Source organism: Varroa jacobsoni, unplaced genomic scaffold (assembly GCF_002532875.2).
Source record: "Varroa jacobsoni isolate VJ856 unplaced genomic scaffold, vjacob_1.0 scaffold_859, whole genome shotgun sequence".
NCBI classification, from domain to species: Eukaryota; Metazoa; Arthropoda; class Arachnida; order Mesostigmata; family Varroidae; genus Varroa; species Varroa jacobsoni.
In genome coordinates, this window is record NW_019213761.1 from 254,156 (window position 1) to 274,870 (window position 20,715).

At 46.5% G+C, this 20,715-nt stretch overlaps 1 protein-coding gene across 9 annotated transcripts in view; it reads right to left on the reverse strand.

Annotated features, from left to right (window-relative positions):
• LOC111264448 (uncharacterized) overlaps window positions 1–20,715 on the reverse strand; it is a 257,234-nt gene that overhangs the window by 174,464 nt on the left and 62,055 nt on the right. For 2 of the 9 annotated variants that reach the window (XM_022840370.2, XM_022840367.2), the window contains exon 4: window positions 17,280–17,460. The exons of the other annotated variants lie outside the window; for them this stretch is intronic. In XM_022840370.2, coding sequence (XP_022696105.1) covers window positions 17,283–17,460 — 178 coding nt within the window. In that variant the 3' untranslated portion in view covers window positions 17,280–17,282. The remainder of the gene's footprint in view (window positions 1–17,279; window positions 17,461–20,715) is intronic. 9 annotated transcript variants of the gene reach the window in all.

Genomic DNA, 20,715 nt, shown 5'->3' on the forward strand with positions numbered 1-20,715 from the left:
TTTATGAGTTACCATGTGTTATTTAATCAAAACCGCTTTGAAGCAAAGCTACTCTATATATAATGGTAAAGAGGTCTCTTTGCCCGTCCGTCGACCACTGCCATCTCTGACTCTCTCCCTGTTTTTGTCTTCTTACGATTTTCTCTTTGTCAGTGATATTATATAGTGGCTGGCGCATATCCCACTTGTACCAGCTAGTCAGACTGAGCAGCTAGTTGAATGAGGAAAACACGTTTTGAGCTCTGTGGGCTTGCCCATCGACGTCTAGTCAGTGGCCCAGCTATGTGGGAACCGCAGCGAAAAAGCTGTTATTGAAGCATCGCTCTGTTGTTAAACAATGGTTCGTCGTCGTTCGCTGTTGCTGTTGCCACGGCTCCTACGGTAGCTTAAGACAGCAGTGACCGTAAGGGGGTGGAAGGGTATGTTGAATCCGATACATTCCTTGGTTAACGTTAAACGAGTACTGCTCAAGACATATTAACGTTTGATATTGATTCTTAAACTAAAGTAAATATTAATGAGTGCTGGGATTATAGCGCTATTGCTGCTTGTAGCCGTACAACAACATTTTAAAAAATGGTATGAAGTAAACGGTAGGAGCTCGGAAGTGGTAGCAACAAACGAAGTGGACCCAATATCTCAACAATAAAAGACAATCATATTTACTGAAACGCCCTAACTGCACTCATTCCGTGCCGATATCGGCACGACACGATAGAGAAAGCGCAGAGGAAATGTAAAGGAACGAACATCGTTAGAAAAGCTAACCTGGCTATCCGGAGGTTACCTTAGATTTCTTTGAGACTCTTTTTCTTATAGATATATGCACACGATCATTATTCAATACTAGGTAGTATGGCTAATAATGAAGAAAAAACTTTTTAGCGTAACGTTTCAAGAAAGAAGACTGTCGCATCTACAGACGATCCCTAGTGTTTATCTCTAACCATCTTAACTAACCTTATCCTTCACAAACTTAAAAACTCTTCACCCAAATGGGATCCCTCCGTGTTCTATAGAAGCCTTGCCAAGCCTCCCGTAATAACCGCGTCCTATGGGTTATCCTATAAGATCTTCTTCGAATCTGTGTAAACTTTTATCGGTCACCCACCAGTCTAAAGAAGAGCGTTTAATCCTCAGTGTGCAACTACCGTCTGTTAGCTCAAAAGTCAATAACTTGTTTAGACCGAGAAGAAGTTACAGTTGACCACATGATGGCTTACTTAGCATCGAGAGAACTTCTTCGGCACTGGATTCGCAAACGGCAAATCGATTGTAACACACCTTGCTACCACAACCAAACAGTGGGCATTATTTTAAAACCACCGACTTGAAGTTCCACTGACTCTTTCAAAGCCTATCATGATCATGACACATTGGCCGCAAAGCTAGGTGAGCTAAGAGTAGATCTTCGTTTCACCAACTGATTAAAAAATTAAGGACATATACAGTGCTAAACGAACACTTTTGCTTCAGGCTTTTGTGTGTTAGCGCCCTCTTCTCCTCGAATTCGTGTGTCCGATATGAAAGATGATGGGATCTGGCGTAAGCTCTACGCCGATGATTTGAAGTTATACGGCTCTTGTTGTAGTGGCGGCAATCGTTTGTCACTTCAGCGGGCATTCTGTGTCCGCGTCAGCGATATCATCATTTTCATTCAAAAGTGTATGGCTACATGATCTCATAAAGACATTTACAAATACACTTTAGGAGATGTGACCATTTTTGTGACAAGTCCGGTTAGGAGTTACAATCGCGCCGGAGCTGGACTTCTATATTCATCTTAACTAGATAAGTGAACCGAATTGAGCTCAAAGAGCTTGTATTTTAAATTCAACCTTATAAAAGCCTTCAAATTTCTGTAATGATCTCACCGATTTGGCAACCTTATACAAGAAAACTTATTGACGCTATTGAAGGCTCGTAGCTATAGATAGGACTGACCTGTCTGTCCAGCCTTTATCTGAATTGCATTCTAAGGCAGGGATTAATCCATTTAATAGCATACAATGATCCGGTAATAAATCAATATATACATCCGAGATAACATACTTCGCAGTAGAGAGACTATAACAACGTTGTAGATATTCCGAACTGAGATGCTAAATAATACGCGTTCATGAAACCCGAACGGTCCGTTCACCTTATCAAAGACAAATGGAAAATAATGCTACGGCAAATATTAGACATTGTTTGTTAATGCTGAGACATCCTGAACGTCTTAATAATCTACTTACTTTATCGCCGTAAAGGTGACTTAATGATATCGATATGGGTCCATTGCAGCAACCAGATATAAACGCCCCAGTCTTTTCACCCCTTTACGAAAACTAAGGCAGACCACCAAACGAGATTATTTGGCATTGACTCGAACTTATGCGATGGCCGCCCATCTCCGACACGTATGGCCAACTCTCTTGATAGTGACGTCAGCAGCGACGACAACGAGACAGACGCATCGTCAACAAAACAGTCTCTCTGCTCTGATCAAGCGTACCGGTTACACTTGCAGAACGAATTTTAAGCGATTCAATGATCTGCTGCTGCTGCTGCTGCTTCCTCTGCTTGTGCTGATAAGAAGAGTCGGGGGCATACTGGAATCTGCGCTCTGTTCCTATTCGTTTGTCCTGCCTCATTCTTCATTCGTTCGCATCATCAACAGAGATAAGCATCACTTACATCTCCTATAAATACCCCCACGACCCCGAACCAGCTTGCCTACATGTGTATCCATCTCGCAGCATTGCAACCTCTCACCGATATGTAAGAGCTCTTTTTTCTTATCGCATAGATTCGGACGGTAATGCTTCTCCGGCTTTGTTGCCTTCGTGGTCTTTGTTCTTGTTTTTCATTCCGTGCTTCTTTTTCCTTGGCTAGTTTTCTCTATCGAGGTAAAGCACAAGGCACAAAATTGCTCCATCACTGACTGACTCGCCCGATGTCATCGTATCGCTGCCCGACCAACAGAGTTGTCCAGCAGTCGAAAAACACTACCGTTGTTGGCCGCTCGCGCTCTCTTGATCTCGCGACTGCTCATCCGCCAGTTGCTTGGCAACCGGTCGACCTTTGCGCCGTATCAAACTTGTCATCGACGCGCTTTGAGGCGATCCGTGCTACGGCCCGGCGCAAAACGCACGAACACAAAATAGCAGGAATAATCATAGCCAAAATATCTGGTGAACAGAATCAAGGGAACAGCAGCACAAAAGCTACGGTAATAACAACAGCGGCAACTATGGAAGTTACTGAGCAACTTTTGATGGGCAGACCGATGTGGGCTTGCCGAGGAATGGCGCGGGACACATTCAGTATTAGCCCCACCATGGCACACGCCAATATTACTCCACCGTATCACAATTCAATCGCTTCGTTTACTTCCTCATCGTTGTTGTCGTCCAGGCATCGGTTCCAGGCCCGATCGATGCTGCGATAGAGTTTTTTTTTGGATGCAGCTTTCGGCCGTTGTCGTTACCCGATGCGGCACTAACGGCGGCGGCAGCAGCAGCAGCAGCAGCGTTCAAGGTTTGAGCTTTGTCAGGTAGTCAATCAGTGTGCACAGCAGCATGGTGCCTAAGCAAAGCAACGTAGGGAAAAGCGGCAGATCTATCAATATACAGACACATACCGCTGTATGTTCCTGTATGACTGCATGTGCAATTTTTTCGTGTCACATAGGCAGAGTTGCACAGGTTGCCATTCGTCTCATTCGACGAATATTGAGTACTGCGATCCGGACGACACAGGCTGGCTGTTCAACCTGCACATGTATATACCCAACGATTACTACTACTATCGGTTGAGTTCGGCTGTTACCGCTGCTGCCCGTGAGATTCACCAACGGAGACCATTATAAAGAGCTATCATTGCATAAACATCTACTACAGCGTCAACAGTATGATGTAGGGGCATGAGGTGTGTACGCCATGAAATGAACGGAATCATCAGTGTTTATTACCTTGTTTGATAACTTACCGTCGCTGGCAACGCCACTGCTCCAAGAGATGACGGCAGCAGTGATTTGTGATCATAGTGATTTTAGTTGTGTGGCTGACTCACGAAAAATCTACCGTTCACATTTGTCAGAATCATCGTTGTCGTCAAAGACGGTTGCGAGATGAACGCTGAGTCACTTCAGTTTTACGTCACGTTATTCTGTTGTGTTCCGCGTACGCCGTCGTATCAACCGTTCATCTACATATTAACGAACAAACGTTTCTGTTGCGCCTGCTTATAACGAGCTGTACACAAAACGTTGCACTTAAAAAATGATCCTACGCCTAGTCAGCATTAGTGGGGGCGGCAACAGCTATAAACAACAGTCTCCTGTTAACCTTTCTTTCTTCGTATGGCTGTCTGTTGCGTTCGCATATTACGTCGGTCACAGGAATCTACCGACCGAACACTTCCGCTTGCCATTATCCATCCAACAAGGCACAGAAGACAGCGCCTGCAGCAGTAGAAACAACGAACGATCCTGTTGTTGCTGCTTGAATCTACCATGATATTACAGCGTAAAGAAGACTTTACGGCCGCCACTTGCACGTTCGTTCAGCTGAAGATCCGACAGATCACAGCACTGAAAGCGGCAGCCGCATCACCAATGGCTCTATATTGCAGTGCGCTGCATCCTAGGTATGGATTGTCAAAGGCATCGACGATGACGATGATGGTAGTAGTGGTGACGATTGCGAAAAGTTGTCAGCTGGTTGGCCAGGCAGAGAGGCAGTCGACAATTCTAGCCAATTATGTCGCGGTTGACGTCGCCGTCAATCATCACCGAGTTGCTGCCGCCACGGGCTGACTTTGTGTCCGTGTACGTGTTCAAAGCCGGCTACACTGTGTCATCAAGGAACTGCGGCCAAGACGGAGGAATATAGGTTTTCTCTCGGGACCGGCATCTCTGTTCGCACATGGAGGCCGCACGGAGAGCAAAGCGTAAGGTGTTTGCCACATACACAGCGCAGAATTGGAGTAGCACATTGAATTACGCACGCTAATTCTTGTAGCTTTCACTAATGCCAGCTGGCACTGATGCTTCTGCTATTTTATCGTTGGATCGTATCGGCTGGGGGCGCAACCGCTGCCGCCGCTAGGCACACGCCCAGCTAAAACATCGAATATATCCCCCGCCGAACCATCATCGCCGTAGCATCACTTGGAGACCGGGTCGCCTGTCCTGCGCTCGCGTATGCGTCCGTCCAAATCTTAAGCCTCTGATCTTGAACGACAACGTCAACAACGGGACTCGAGCATGGATAAAAGTGTGCTAATTCTGATTGACAGTGTTGTGCTATTTCGCAATGCACGTCAGCTACGAGGACAAAACAAGAGCTGATCAGAGGAACACCACAAGAGCACCGTACACGCATAACGTACTAAGCAACAGCAGCGACGGCACTATCAGTGGCAGTCAACGCTTGAATGACCAAAGGGTGCCAATGACACGTCGACTGATTACCTACTTAGAAGCCAGCCAGTGCTGCATTGCCGACTGTTGGCTTACCTTACGTCGGAATTGCCATCACTGCCATAACTGGCCCCTTAAGCCACGAAACGAAAGGCACGGACCTTTTCGGGCACCGTTTTAATGGCCAAATAGTGCTATCAGAAGTAGTAGTTATCCCGTCGAAACAAAGATCGAAGGCTAAACAATTGGTCGACTTTAATTCGTTTGCCCTCGATAAAGGTGGGGGCAGTAAGCGATGAGCGTGCAAATGGACTGAACGACTTTGTCGAGGGAGCTTAAATTAGAATAGACTTGGAACTTCCTCTGCCGGCTAATAGATTTCAAGCGAACGCCATTACTAGCACACGAGAAAAAGCAGAGTAGTAAGTAAAGCAAAGAAAAAGGCTAAGGATATACAGGGAACGGATGCGAAAATAAACGATCCTGACTATCTCCCATCCACCGCACGTTTATTCGAAACGCAGCTTTGTATTTGCGGCTTCGTCAGAGAATATCAGGCAATGCAAGTCCACTCCATTAACTTACATAAATTACAGCAGAATAGAAAACCGAATTATATGTTGTCCTAGGCTAAGTTAGGTTACATTTAACTCAGTCTCGCATTATTTCATTATTAGCATCACCTATTTAAGATTGGAAAACGACTGAATAATAAATGGCGGTCAAAAAACTATTGTCACCATCGGCAACTCCGTCACCGCGTTCTCTCTATCTGTAGCTCACTATAAAGCCACATTCGTCCACACCAAGCGCTGCCTGATATTTGGCCAAGGAAATTTGGCCTGTCTTGGCCACATTATTCTCAGGTCCTTCTCCCTAGCTGTCCAACTATATCATCAAAGGACTCATCCTTTCTTATCGCTACGTTCTTTCTCTGTCTCCCTCCGTCGCCTGGTTGTTGGACGAGAGATCAGTTAACTTTAGCCCACTACGCCTATACTCTACCGTCATCACTGTGTGACAGTGTTGTGTACTTATCGTAATGAGTCGCATGGTTACTTGGTATTTGCTTCCATGGACTTGTTCCTACGTTCTCTGCGGCCGCATGTGATGCGCGTGTGGATATCTAGCTGTCTGTACGTGCGTGCGCGCGCGCGCGCACGTGCCCACTTGCCCGCCCGTATGTGGTTTTGCTTGCTTTCCCGTCGTCGGCGACTAGTAGTAGGGCTATTACGCTGCCTGATGCTGGCTTCTCGTCAAGCAATTCTTCGCATATCTTTTCCGCGCTCTCCCGCGGCAGCCGCAGCAGCTACTGCTATCTTTTCAAGCAGATATAGCTTGAGAAATAGTAAACATCGGGCGGGGTGGTCTGCAACCGGGTGGTAATAATGCTGTTCCAAAATGTGCTCAGGTATAAACGACCTGTCTGTCTGTTTGTCAGCCGTTGCCGGATTGCCATAAGAGCACAAGTCGACGGTGGTATCCCACTGAAAATCAACCACTATTTCTTTTCTGTCTTAGCACCTGTATCTCGAACCTGCCGCCGCGGCAGCTAGAAAAAAGTCACCCCTGGCTTTTCGTTTCAACACCACTAACAGTACGGTCATCATCAGTAGTCGCAGTGGCGGTCGGATAATGGCCACAAGCAAATAGCCAGTAGACACCCGCGGCCGTGCCAGTGACCACGCAGCCTCAAGCGTCCGTAAAGTATAGGCAAAAGTATAAGGAACATAAAAATTGTTGGAAGCACAGGCGTCTGCGCTCAACCAGAACCCTTTGGAGGTTGGTTGCTTGGATCGCTAGCTGGGTATAATTGGAGCCCCATATGCCCTGTACGTAAATGTGCCTATACCGACTTCCCAATAAATGACGAAGTTGTTATTGTTATTACTACTGCAGCTGTTACTGCTGGCTTTGTGGACGTTGTCGTTGCGTCATTAAAACGTCGTTTATAATGACTGCTTAAATGTCAAGATTGTGCAGGAAAACTTCCGAATTCAGTAATAGCGTTGAAGACCACATACCGAGTGGAAGCATTATTTATACGATTCGAAATAATGAGCCGAAGACAATCAGTATCGATCGATGTTAAAATTGGAATCATTCTATCATATTCCTTATTTTCTTCAGGGTTGTTCTTAGAAGCATTTGATTATGTAGTGTGCCGTTAATACTGGTGACGTCGTCGTCGTCGTCGTCGTCGTCGTCTATAGTTCAACTGTTGTATACCTGCGCAAAGACTTCACGTGTTTTCAGTCCCTCTCTGGTGCGGTTGCTCCTCGTCAGAGTTAGAAGTAGTCTGAGGTGTAGCAATGAACTGTACTCACGATAGAAGCGCAAACTTAACCTACCCCCTAATGGGGGTAGAGTTTACCTTTACAGTTAGAAATCATCATTTCTCTTGATAAAATTAGAAATAAATGATGTTGTCCTTTCCGATAGGCATTTCCTGATACTGATAAATGCAGTTTATGCTATAAGCGACGCGAAGCACTTATCGAACCAGCTATCAATAAAAACCGCAAAGTAGGCTACGCTAACGTATAATGATTCATAGCGGTTCTCGGCATCAACGGATGCCCCATATAATACAATCAGGATGTATGAAACATGAACGCATTACTCCTCATTGACAATTTGATAGAAATGCAACGTAATTCAAAAGAGGATCTCTGTAGCCACGAATCGCAGAAGGCCGCTGTGGCTGTAGCAGTTACAGCAGTGGCTCAGCCTATATAGCAGGTCTACTAACCCAAATAAACTGAAAGGACTAAATCTGATTTAACTTAAACATCCGTTACCATACACAGGCAGTTATCGGATCTACTTAGGAAGTACAATAAGACCAGGGCAAAACAAGCAACAACAACAGCTGTTCTGGCGGAAAACGGCCCAACCGTAGTCACAGCCACATAACATTCAATGCAACTATTAGTTCCCAATCGACTACCTTCAAGCAGGCATCGTTTCTACTGTTAAGTAAAAAAAAAAATAGACATACTTTTAAAGCGGCTAACGAAAAGGAATGAAACATTTCCCGCTAATCGTCGTTAAGACGATTCTATCGGTTAACTAAACCTAAACTAATATTCGGAGCTGGCGTCTACAAATTTATGGAAACTATTTGACTAAGCACCAATTATCAGCGATCGAAGTCTGCTTTTCGATATAAACAGTGTCTTAGAATCATGTTTCCAACTTACTTCGTTGCTATGAGAAGGTCATCATGAAGGTATGGTAAACGTGTCAACGGCATATCGGTATGTGATGGATAAGCCTATTAGGTCACGGTTGTGTGTACTAAGCAAGGGTGTCGCAGCGTGATACGCAGCTTTTTGATAATCTGAGTTTGCAGGTAGGCACGTTAGTATCTGTACGCAACAGGATTGTTAATTGGTAGCTATTGGCGTAAGATGGTCGATGCCTACTCTAGTCAGACCATTCCGGATCTACCCTCCTGACATAAACCCCTGTGGGTAGAAGTGATAATGGACTTAGATTTCGTCGATGTTTCATGGACCTTAAGGCTTCTTATCAGATACGGATTCTAGGTCTTGCCAACGTGACAACTGTCGCTGTCATCGCTGCGACAGTACAACAACAGACTATCAAGCAAACCCAAGCTTCCATCTAGCTTCGAGCTCATGTTGCAGTTACTTTTGGGGGTTATCGATCGGAAACAAAATCCGCGTATATACGTAAACGGCTAGCCGTGTTATTTATTTACTACGTGCCTATCGTTGTTGTTGTTGTTAGACACAAATTTAGTTGCTTATAGCAAACCTTGTACGCTTTCGATAATTATGACTGTGCAAATAAGTAGCTCTTGGAGTTCAACGGATGACGGCGATAGTGCCAGCTGTAATCGTAGTACTGAGCACAATCAAGAGACTACTCTTCAATTCAGCCTCTGAAGAGATTCCAAGCTAGGGACGTGAAGGGAACGAGACGTGGCGAGATGCACGAAGGAACGGATCATCTGCTTTTACCTAAGCGTGAATTGGTGACCGACGAGGTCGCATTGTCGCTAGCAGGAGGGCCACATCATAAAGATCGCTGCAAACACACATACAACTTACTAACTCAGCCCCAGTGCGTCCGATTTTAGTGAGTCTTACGACTGATCTATCGGCACTGCTATATAGGGAAGGCAATGACATAATCACTGGCCGAGGCGAACAATTATATTGTCGACAGAGTCATGTACAAAGGTCAATAATGTCTGGTGTCGACATTTTGCGCTTAATTCTGCTAGCAACCAAAGGACAAGAACTCAAGTCTAAAGGTTTTGTCTAACATTTTGCCTGAACGTTTTGTACAAGTAGAGTCGGTGGACTAATAATTAGTCCGTCTGGGCAGTTTCAATGTGGTGTGTGTACATTATACTATCTTCGGTGATTCGAGAATCCCAAGTTTCTGATCCGCTTAATAAGAAAGTTCAAGGCTGTGTCGTACGCGTGTCAAGTTTCCTCCAAGCGACAGTTGCAACAGCAACGAACCGCCAGCTACTCGCGTGGCCACTTGTAAATATTAATAGTAGTTGGCCCATTGAATAGAATTTCATTGAAGCCTCTCCTGGGCGTCCGTTTCCAGCTTCTTCCATCTTCTATTAAAAGGAAGAGTAGAAACTTTGTTCTAGCGGTGGCAACAAGGAACAGCAGTAGCGTTAGCCATGGAGCCATCGGTAAATGATTGACGACGATGGAGTGGATTGGCGGACCACGTACTGAACGACTGCCTGATCAAATGTGGAGTAAATGTATGCGTGCCTACCGATCTGCATGATCATATATATGTATATGTCTGTGGGCGAGCGACCCGTAAGCCAGGACGCAGACGACATCCATAAAATTTGGCGTATGTATGTGCGTGCGCACACGCGTGTGTCATATGCGAATCGCCAGCAGGTGGCGACAGCACCTGCTTGTTTTGTCCTATTACGTTCCGTCTGGGCTAACAGTCCGATTCTTAGCTTAGTAGCAGCCGCAAGGATTGAAGCCACTATCTACTTCAGCTACTAGCCCATAGACAGCACTGCTCCAGATTAATGGGTTAGGGAACTCCTTGGTCATAAAATGTAGGTATATATATGTATAACTAGTATAACTAACATATATTTAACACTCTGTATAGAATACGCATTTTAACGCAGGCGGAGTGAACTGACCCAAACATTTGCCGGAACGGGGTGTCACAGGACGTTGGCAGCGGTGAGCCCAGTCGACGAAGTGAGCCTGTTCCTGCCTGAGATGTCCCTTCATTCGCATGGGCTAAAATCAATTGCAAAACTCTGGATATTATTCATGCGAGTATGGCCAACCCATCTTGTCATGGGAACAAAGTCGAAATGGCTGTTCCATCTATTGTCAAACGTTCTTAACATGACGTTTTAAATCTTTTTCTCTCTTTCACGATGTTCACACAAGAACGACACTGAACCCTGACGGATTGGCAAGTTGAGCGATTCATGGGAGTATCGTTTAACCAATAGCTTTGCCAGTATGGCTTCAGTGCAAAGCAGAACGACTAGCCATTGGATAATGCAGTCAGCGAACGATGATGTTGCACTGCCAGTCGACCGGTTGAACACCAAAGTAGCTATGCTGAAGTCACGCACCTTTTGCTAGCTAGAGCCGGTATATATAGCGTCTATCTATCTATCTATCTATCTATCTATCTATCGCTAGTGCGTTCGCTCTCCCATTGATGTAGACTAGACGGCTTCAATTCATATGCCCATGAACTGCGGCCCAGTGGCTCGGGCACCCAACTCTCAGAATTTTTCATGCTGCTTAAATGGAAGTCATTTTGTTTACGTTTATTCTTCTAAAGTTGTGAATTAGGTTGAAAATATCTCTGAAATTGAGTCATAGGAAGACGATTACCAAGTTGGCCGCGCTTCCCGCAACAAATCAGATCATTAAAAAACGTGATAATCGGTCCACTGTCGGAGAATACCGGCCGCAGGGTGGAAATGTACCGACGGTAGATATCCTAGTCGTGAGCAGCAATATGAATTGAATATTGAATGCGACTCACCTAGTCTGTCACTTACTATAGATGAACTTCCTTGAACTTGACAGCTCGAAGTTGCGTGAGGTCAATACGTCTACCTCATAATGGAAAATGCGGCCCGGTCCGGTCAGTCCAAGTGGTAGCATTCCGTTGCATTCGCAGGTTGAACAAATGCGATGATATAGTAAGCTGCTAAAAATATCCATAATCCAGTGTAAAGACAGGGTTGCGGACTTCTTGACCACCAAATTGCTTCCACTCTCTATAGAGCGAAATCGATGTACATCCTTGAAGCGTATACGATATTCCGCTGGCAACTGCTGCTATGACAATGTAACCTCACCTTATGTTTACAGTAATTTCCCTGTTTTATAATATGTATGAGCGGCTAAGAGTCGGCGATGCCGTTTCGAGCCATCTCCTCTTACCGGCCGATGCTGGTAACAATATCGTCGTATTGATGTTGCTGCCTGTGACGGTACAAAGAAACCAGCCAACGTGGCGTAGATTTCCGTCACTTCGATATATATTTAGCTTGTTTTGCCTCTCTTGCTTTCGATGTTTCTTTTTCTTCCGCGAGCTCTCTCGCCACCGTCAACGTCACAGTCGTCGGTGTTCGGCAGCTCAGTGAGTGGCCTCGCTAGCGATGGCGGTATTTAATAATAGGGTGATTGCAGTGGCAAGAGCTACGCAATCCTAATTCTGGCCGGGCTGTTCATGCGTGCGCTGACAACATGGTCACTTGTGGATTCTTTAAATCTATCTCATTTCAGCATTATTTAGTCATGCCGCTGTTGTATTGCTCACGCTTTTCAAATCTACGCCAGTCGGCAGTTAACACAGAAATGGGAGACGGCAACAAACACATACACTTACATACACACAATGAACACAAACACCGACGTCGTTCGCTTGTCAGTTTGACTGCCTGTCGGCCGACTGACACGGTATGTTTACAGCACCGAGACGATGTTTGATGGCAACGTTAGTTCAAGACCTAACCCGTGCTAGGTACAAAACCAAAAAGAAAAACTTTTCATGTTTCTAATTACCCGCCTGTAAGAAGCCAGCCTAGCATATTGTTATAGATTAGTTGTTACTTTTTGCAAATGGGCAGCGTTGTTGCTTTGAAGCCCACGATCGCACCCGCACCCGCGTGAGAAGTGTCCATGCGACAGGGTACCACGATAGAAAATTGACTCTAGCAATTTCTTTGTTTTTTTCTATGAGTTGAATTCGTTTCACGTAGGTTATATATATATATATATATATATATATATATACATATGTACAACTCTAAAAACGTTCAAACCCGACTTTTTCGTGCAGTCCATGTTGCCTTTACCATGGACCAAATGGGTAACGAGAAATTTTACGACGGTTAGTGTACTAACTAAGTTGCTAACAAGCTGTATAGAAAATACAACAGGTGTGTGTTCAATGGACCAGATAAAATCAACTTCAGACCGAATCGATGTAAATTGAGGCAATAACAAGAGGCACACATAAATGTGCCGGGCGAACAGTATCGTAAAGTCGTCTCATCTCTTATCTTATTAGCTCATCTACCGCTTAATTTTGTGCAATAAAGTTCAATCAGACGCTATTTGATCTACCTATTTTTTATATACAGTGTAACAAGACAGACGGCAGTACGTATTTGCCCTAGTATGAGTGGGCAGACAGCTCTGTCAGTCTTAGCAGCCACTACTGGCCGCCGTATTTCTAGTGGCTGTAATGCCTGAAGTAACAGAAGCCTCGTACTTGCACTAGCCTAATCGACAAGACGGTGTCCTATACTGTGACGGCAATCTTTCTAGAACAGCTGTCGAAAGCAGTAACAGTGGTCAACGAAGGAGACCGCGACGGCTACTTGCATAGTTGTCTTTTGTCTGTTAAACCACATATGGCGCACTCGACTCAATATCAATAGAGAAACAAAACCTTTGTGCTTGGAACCATTGCTGCTAACTCTACTGCCACCTGAACCACTGCTGCATCAGTTCTGGAGCCCGTAGCGACTCCGTGTCGCGTACCGCCACAGAAAAGCTGCCAGCCTACTCAACTGCAAACTTGAACGTAAAGCGACAACGGCTGTTGATGGAGTTCCTTGCTGCTGTTCCTGTCTGTCTACTAAAACGACAATGACAATGGCCGCGCTTGCAGCAGCGGCGAATAGGAACGAACAAGTTAGAGGACAACTTCAGTCCTAGTGGTAGTAGTAGTAGTAGTAGTTAGTTGTAGCCGTAACATCAGACGTAGACGTAGACGAAGATGTACGTTATAACTTACGAAATACACCGTTACAGTTTTCCGCCGGCTTTGTTCGTGATGTTGTAGTTTCTCATCACTGCATCAGGGTGAACTAGAGAGGCTCTTGACGCAGCGGGTTAGCCTAGAGATGTAGTAGTTTGTTATATGACGGTGGGTATCTAGCGTAAGGTTACACACACTCGTAGGTATATTTAAGGCCTAGTGGGACCTACCAATGTTCATTCGATAACCGCCGCAGCTTTTGCTGGTGGTTTGCACCTAGCCTGCTGTGACGAGGAAAAACTTGAATCCCACCGTACGTAGTATGACCCAAACAGGAACTAGACTGGAACAGCAATCGGAACGTATCGTAATTCAAATAGAGATCACTGTGAAAATTCGTAGCTGACCAGTTCGATGTGACGCGATCCAATCGTCTCACATCGCCGTCTATAAATATTGTGTAATCGCTAGCCTTATCTTAATCTTACAGACGGTCCAATCAAGTGATGTACTCATGCAGCGATGTAACTAGCGAATTTCCGTGCTATCGCCGCCGGCTTGAAAAAAAAATGTCACCGAAATCGAGGTGGCGCGAACAAATCAGTGACAGACCGGCCAAGCATACTTATCACATTATTACATATATCCCCCTAGGGTAATGCGTGTTCATTTAGAGAGCATGTCAGGATACGCCATACGGCTAGGATGGTGAAGACAAGTGGCAAAGGCCGTATCTGACCGACAGTGCAGGGAACCATATAAAATGAATAGCAAAAAGAATGTGCGAAACAGAAACAGAAACGAAACGGGGTTATAGTAACATTGGTTTGCACTAATTTTTCTGTTGTAGCAACAATAATTACGCTGTGCTTTACAACAGTGTACAACAACATTACGTGTCGCTGCCCTGTTGACTTTCGACGGCTGCTTAACCCGTATCTGACATTAGCATAGGTGAGTTAGCACGCGGGACCAGCACACAAACGAGTGGAATACACTCGCATACCAGGCAGCATTAGCGTCGTTCAAACGAACGCAAGTCGTCTCGTGGTCGTCGTCCTTTCTCAAAGCGCAAATGATCCATTTCAAATGCTTTAAAAACGACGCTGATACTGCTCGTGCTGCTGCTACTGCTGCTGCTGCTGCTGCTGTTGTTGTTGTTATGCGCGTCGATGATGCTACGCCTTGCCTACCCCAACTCGCCCGCTCCCAACCTGCCTACCGTTGACTCCATAGCTTCTGTTTCACTCCATCCTCTTCTGGGCATCGGTGAGCACGACCGGCTTGCGACAGTGCTCAAAAACAGGATGAAAGATAGCGGCTATCGCCAACATTGCCGTTTCCTTTTTAGTTTTTCTCGTCGACGTCGTTTTCTTAGGCGTCCACCGGATACCACCGTCCTCCACTCGATAGAAGGGCTATAAAGACGGTAGAAAGCAAACAGGTATTGCCGTTGTAGCAGCAGCGTAGTCGCCAGATGATGCCGTGGCGACGGCCGCTGGTACGCTACCATACTATGATTACTTCTATTTCTCTTACTGCAATAGATTTCACAGCGGCAGCAGTGAGCAGAGTCAGCGGCGTGCTTTTGCTCACGTGGACTAGCTGCTTTCGAGGTAGCTAATTCGTTCACTGGTTCGTTCGCGCACCGTGCTCCTGCCTCTGACTCTATTGCCGAGTGTTGTATCGTGTACTCCTAGTGCCGAGCTGCTGCTGCGCGTGCCACCATTGCCGCCACAACCGCCGCAGCTGTCGCCGCCGCCGTTGTCGCGGCGTCGGGCGTCGATCGGACCAGACAGCGCGGCGGCTACCAACGTCGGCAGGCAGCGTTACTGCTAGCGGCGGCGGCGGCGGCAGGAATGCCAACGTTACCTCGCTCGTGTGCCGGCTGAGAGCAACGGACGGTGGGGCAGCCACTGATGCGGTTGACACAGATGCTGACGCAAACGCAAAAGCTGACTTACCGCCGCCAACAACAGCAGCAGCAGCAGCAACAACGACCTTATGGCAGTGGCCGGAGGCCAGAGGCCAGACGCCGCAGCCATGGCAAGACTTCGTGCCAAGGAATGCCACCGAGACACGGCTACTTGTACCGTTCGTTGCCCAGTGAATATCGCTTAAGTAGCTAAAGGCGTCATGAGGCACTACAACGGTGAAGACACATCGGTGTACCACTGGTACATAAGTACTGAATAAAACGAAACGATACGTCTATAGATTATGGATATTGTATATCGACGGGTGTTTTCGCGCGGAGTTTCGCTAAGATACAGTCGTCTGATGACGCATTGTTTTCTACCTAGCACATACACCGTGCAGTGCTCTGCATGAGAATGTATATGCAAGATGCAGCAAAAATTCTTAGATAACTTATTACAAGTAGAGTACCATGCATACTAAACAATTATGCTAACTATAGTTTAGTTGGAAATGATTCGAAAGTGTTGACGATAGAGAAAGATGTTGAGCTCAAAAGGAAAGCGAACAGACGCGAAACTGCGCAGCTACTGCTTGCGGCGGTCCGAAAAGATCATTTGAATAGTCCTTGGGTACCCTATTGGTAGACTAGGCGTTTACCAGCTGGCAATGTCGCATAGCACTTCTGTGTATCAAATATACGGCAATAGAGTTTTGTCTGCAACGGGCAGATGGTCAAAACCCGCAGAGCAGCAACGAGCTTTTCTAGCTTACGTGATACGATGCAAGGAGATGATGCGCCGTGGATATCTTTGAAGTCTGTCAGCTTACACCGAATTGTGGCTTCTACCTGCCAGATGATGCCGATGACTAATCCACGTAGAATTAAAATCGGAGTTGTTCAATTTCTACTACGTGCCCAGACGATCCTCAACAGTTTTGCGCCAAAAGTACCTCGACTTTCGACGTCTCGAACGCAACCCGTTCGATGACTGTTTGAAATGGACTCCCGAAAACATAAAAGACACGATGCCAAAAATAATTAGAAGTGCAAAAGCGGGCATGGGCATGGGGATGGCGGCGGCGGCGGCGGCAGCAGCGGCGGCGGCGGCGGCGACAGAAGGCCCCTTCCTTTCTCTGTTTCCCAATAAGCACCGTAACAAATAGCTCATTTTAATTGATAAATAGGGCCGACCTACTACATATACACTATTTGTACATTTACACACAGTCGGTGAGTTCAATTTTAAAGACACATGTGTACGTGTAACATGAAAATAAACAAATAATCCGAACATTAGAGCGGGCTATAATATTCATATTGTTTGAAGTCAGCTCGGAAATCGCGTTACAGTTTCGGCTCAGCTATTGCGCGCTCGATACACGTTATCGTACTCTGAACACATCTAACCTCTCCTCTGTAATGGCACTCAAATTTTCCATTAACTCCGATGACTGTGATCAAATCATATTGATCAGCCTAGTGGCAAAAGTTAGAAAAGCAATTGCCACAGTTAAATCGGAAGGGCAATATAAATCAAAACGCGCCATACCGACATTGTTGGATGCCTAGACAGTGCGTGTGTGGATATTGTTGCTTCGTCGGCCCCACAGGTCGCTGCCTCCACAGCCGTCGCAAGCTTGTCCGTCATTAGTGAACGAATGAGTTTGCCCGCCGCCTTACTTGTCATCGTCGTTGGTGCTGGTACCGTCGTCGTTTATAATGTCTTATTGTTACAGCCCGAGGCGCCCGGTGTCCTGCCACTCCGTCAGCGGAGCGCTCCCATCCATTGCCTTTATTTTGGCTTCGCCTCTCAGTGTACCTCTTCGCTATGTAGAGCTTCCAGAGAAGCTCGACGACTTGCCTGCGGATAACTCATAAACGTCAGCAGTGCGGATTGCAGACGGCGCACGCCAACCAAGTAAAGAGTAGAAGCAAGCAATGACAAAATCAAATAGTAACGACACTGCAGATATAAGCGAGCAAAGGGAAAACGCCCGTCAGAAAAACGAACAAAATGCAGAGTCTTATGAGTCAATTTACCTGACTTATACCAATTTAGGCTACGAAAAAGGAAGCGAGAGAGTGGCAAAGGGGGGGCGGCGGCGGAGGGGGGAGGGGGTACGAGGGACACGGAGAAGACACAGTCAATCCTTTAGAGGACTTGATACGTCAAGCTAGCTTCCGCACTATCCCGCATTTCTTACTTGGTTAATGCCGACAGTCAGAAAGCACTCTCCCGCCTCTGTGTCAGCAACGACAGTCGAAGTGAACCGTCCCGCAAAGCTTCCAGTAACAGCAGAAGCATCAGGAAAAAGTACAGCTGTCACAATCCGTAGCAGCAGCAGCGGCAGCGGCAGCGGCGGCGGTACTTGTCATAATAGCATTAATGACGGGGCTAGAAGCCACGCGGCCACCGCCCTTGTAAAGGCAATGGGTCGTAGTTTTCGTAGGAAAAAGCGATCTCGTCACCATCTGCTCAAGCTATAGCTCAACTATACACTAGAGCTTCGATGCTTCCCAGTAGCGAGTTGAATGAACAGAAGGAAGGTTTGCATTTTTCTTCTCTACCCACTGCTACTACTCCAGCGGGAAGCACCACTACTAGAAACACGACATCCGGTCAGAACCACAACCACGACCATAACGAGTACGACTGCGCTAATAGAAACTCTAGAAAAGCGTCGCGTACAGGGAGCAGCGGCGGAGGCGGTGCCGGAAGCGGCAATAATGGCGTTGAACAGCGAGCACCAATTGCAGCAACACCTGATATTCAACATATATATATATATATATATCTTAAGCAGAACAGTTTAGTTTTATCGTTGGCTGGCAGGACCGAGTCTATATAGCCGTAAACGGATATTTATTCGTATACTCAAACCATAATTAATGGTCTATAACAACTCGGCCGCGCTTAGCCGGCGGGATATCGTCCTCGTACAGCCGACAGCCGACAGCCCCTAGCGCTCGGTGGGTCCAACATTCACGTTGCGCTATCCAGATCTCTTCACGATCTTTTCGTGCGCCTGCCGAACGGGATTCTACTGTTACCAAATCCGACTAACAGGTCGGATAGCTTGTTATTGTGGCATATGTTGGGCTGTAACTAATCGTCTCATCTATTACCATTTAGCCGGACAGCTGCCGTCAAAAACCAACGATTTGACCCCTTCAGCCCGCTGAAGGCTTAATCTCACAAAGCGGCAGTCTATATTATCTATATTCCCTTGAATCCCACCCCTGCCACCATATCAACGAGGACTACCTGGGCTTTGTCGTGTGCTGACAACAATGAGTATTCACTTCACAGCCATTCAATCTGCGCGTACCTAGCCGCAAACGTATGTCTGTTTGCACGTTTAAAATATCGTATTTGAACTGTACAATATATATATATATATATGATATGCACACACATATATCTGAGTTATTATCGTTCCGAGGAGATGTGAATTGAAATCGCGCGGCGCGCGTCACTAGGTGGCGCGTGTGTGCAGGCGCCTCAAAAAGAGGCGGAAACGGCAGAGAAGCAGGATCGATGACAGTAGCGCCAGGCGCGAAGAATGAAAAAGTACCGTTCATAATCTGGCGTCTACGAATCGGTTCCTGCCGACGCCGCAAAGAGTTAGCGTATAATAGCTCGCTTGCTTTCGTTCATCGTTCTTCTCTTCCTTCTCGTTCAAGCATTCGTTTTGACCAACGAAGCCATGAACAAGCAAGCAAGCAAGCGACTATGGAAGAGGCAGACGAACGGTCAGTTGGTGGGTCGACCAAATTGAGGTGTTTTTCATCGTCTTCGTCTGCTTGTGCTGCCACCCCGTTGCTTCTTAGAATATCAATTATATGCTGGCCTCCGTCGAGCGCCACCGCTGCTGTTGTCGAGGCCCACGTATCAGTACGGCACACACTGCCGCTGCTGCTGCTGCTGCTGCTGTCGGCGTCATATGAAACCCAGCAACTAATTGTGACGACGGCAACTAAGCCGCAATTGATGTTATGATGCTTCTGGAAAACTTTATCGCGCGCGCCACGGAGAGGAAGAGATAGGGCAGAGAGACGGTGAGAAAGCGAATTTATTTCCCGGCATGTGACGCGGCACCAACGGCCGCAGCCGTAACACTAGACCAGCTCGCATCGTTTTGGCCAACGATTATAATGATGCAGTCGTTATTGTTATACTAATACTTGTGATGCAATGTCGGAGTTTCAAGTTTTACGCTTTTCCTATTGCTACTATCAGTAATGTGTTTCTTAGTGGCCCGTATAGACATGCGCTTATGTTTCGCTTATGACTTGTAGTTGAAAAATGGTGCCGATTCGACATAGGCATAGCGAATGAGTTCGGACATGCGTGCGACGGGGGGACAGGTTAACCCAGGAATCTTCCCTGTTCTTCCGTGGCACGAACATTCAATATAGCAATTGTGGCAGCTACATCGTGGCTGTATCGTACAACATACGCAGATGCGGATCTACGCTAGCACGTCCGCGTACTTCTGCATACAATCTAGGCTACGAAGGGTCGTGTGATGCATGTAACAGTTAATACACTGCCACTATAACTAGGAGTAGTACTACTGTTTCGGCTCGGAAAGAGCCTCGCCATAGCAATGCCAAGAGGTACTTCGGCCGATATCGTTCGTTGTTGCTAGCTACAGCTGCCGGCAGCGTCTATGTACACTGACCACTGTTGGCGTTGCAAGATGGTAGATTAACTCGAGTCGGGTGGACAAGGCAGACCGGCAGACTTGCGTAGCTATTCTGAAATGGAGCTATTAAAACAACGACGACGGCAACGATGACTGCTCTTCATCTCTTTTCCCCGCTGGGAAGGCCGGAGACAGACGATGCGCGATGGGAGATGCGAGAGTGCGAGTTCACCAAAGTGCTAGAAGTCCTCCCAAGAACGGTAGCTATATTACCAGCAACAACGACAACAACTGCCGCGCTCCGTCGATATTACCGCTATCTCTATGGCAGCTAAAACTGATTGTCGATCAAATAACGTTTGCTAATGACACACGAGCGACTGCTGTAGAGAAATGAGTGGCTGGCGCTGACGATACGGAAAGTGGCAGAAGCAGCGACAACGAAAAAGCAACGGCAGTAGAAATCG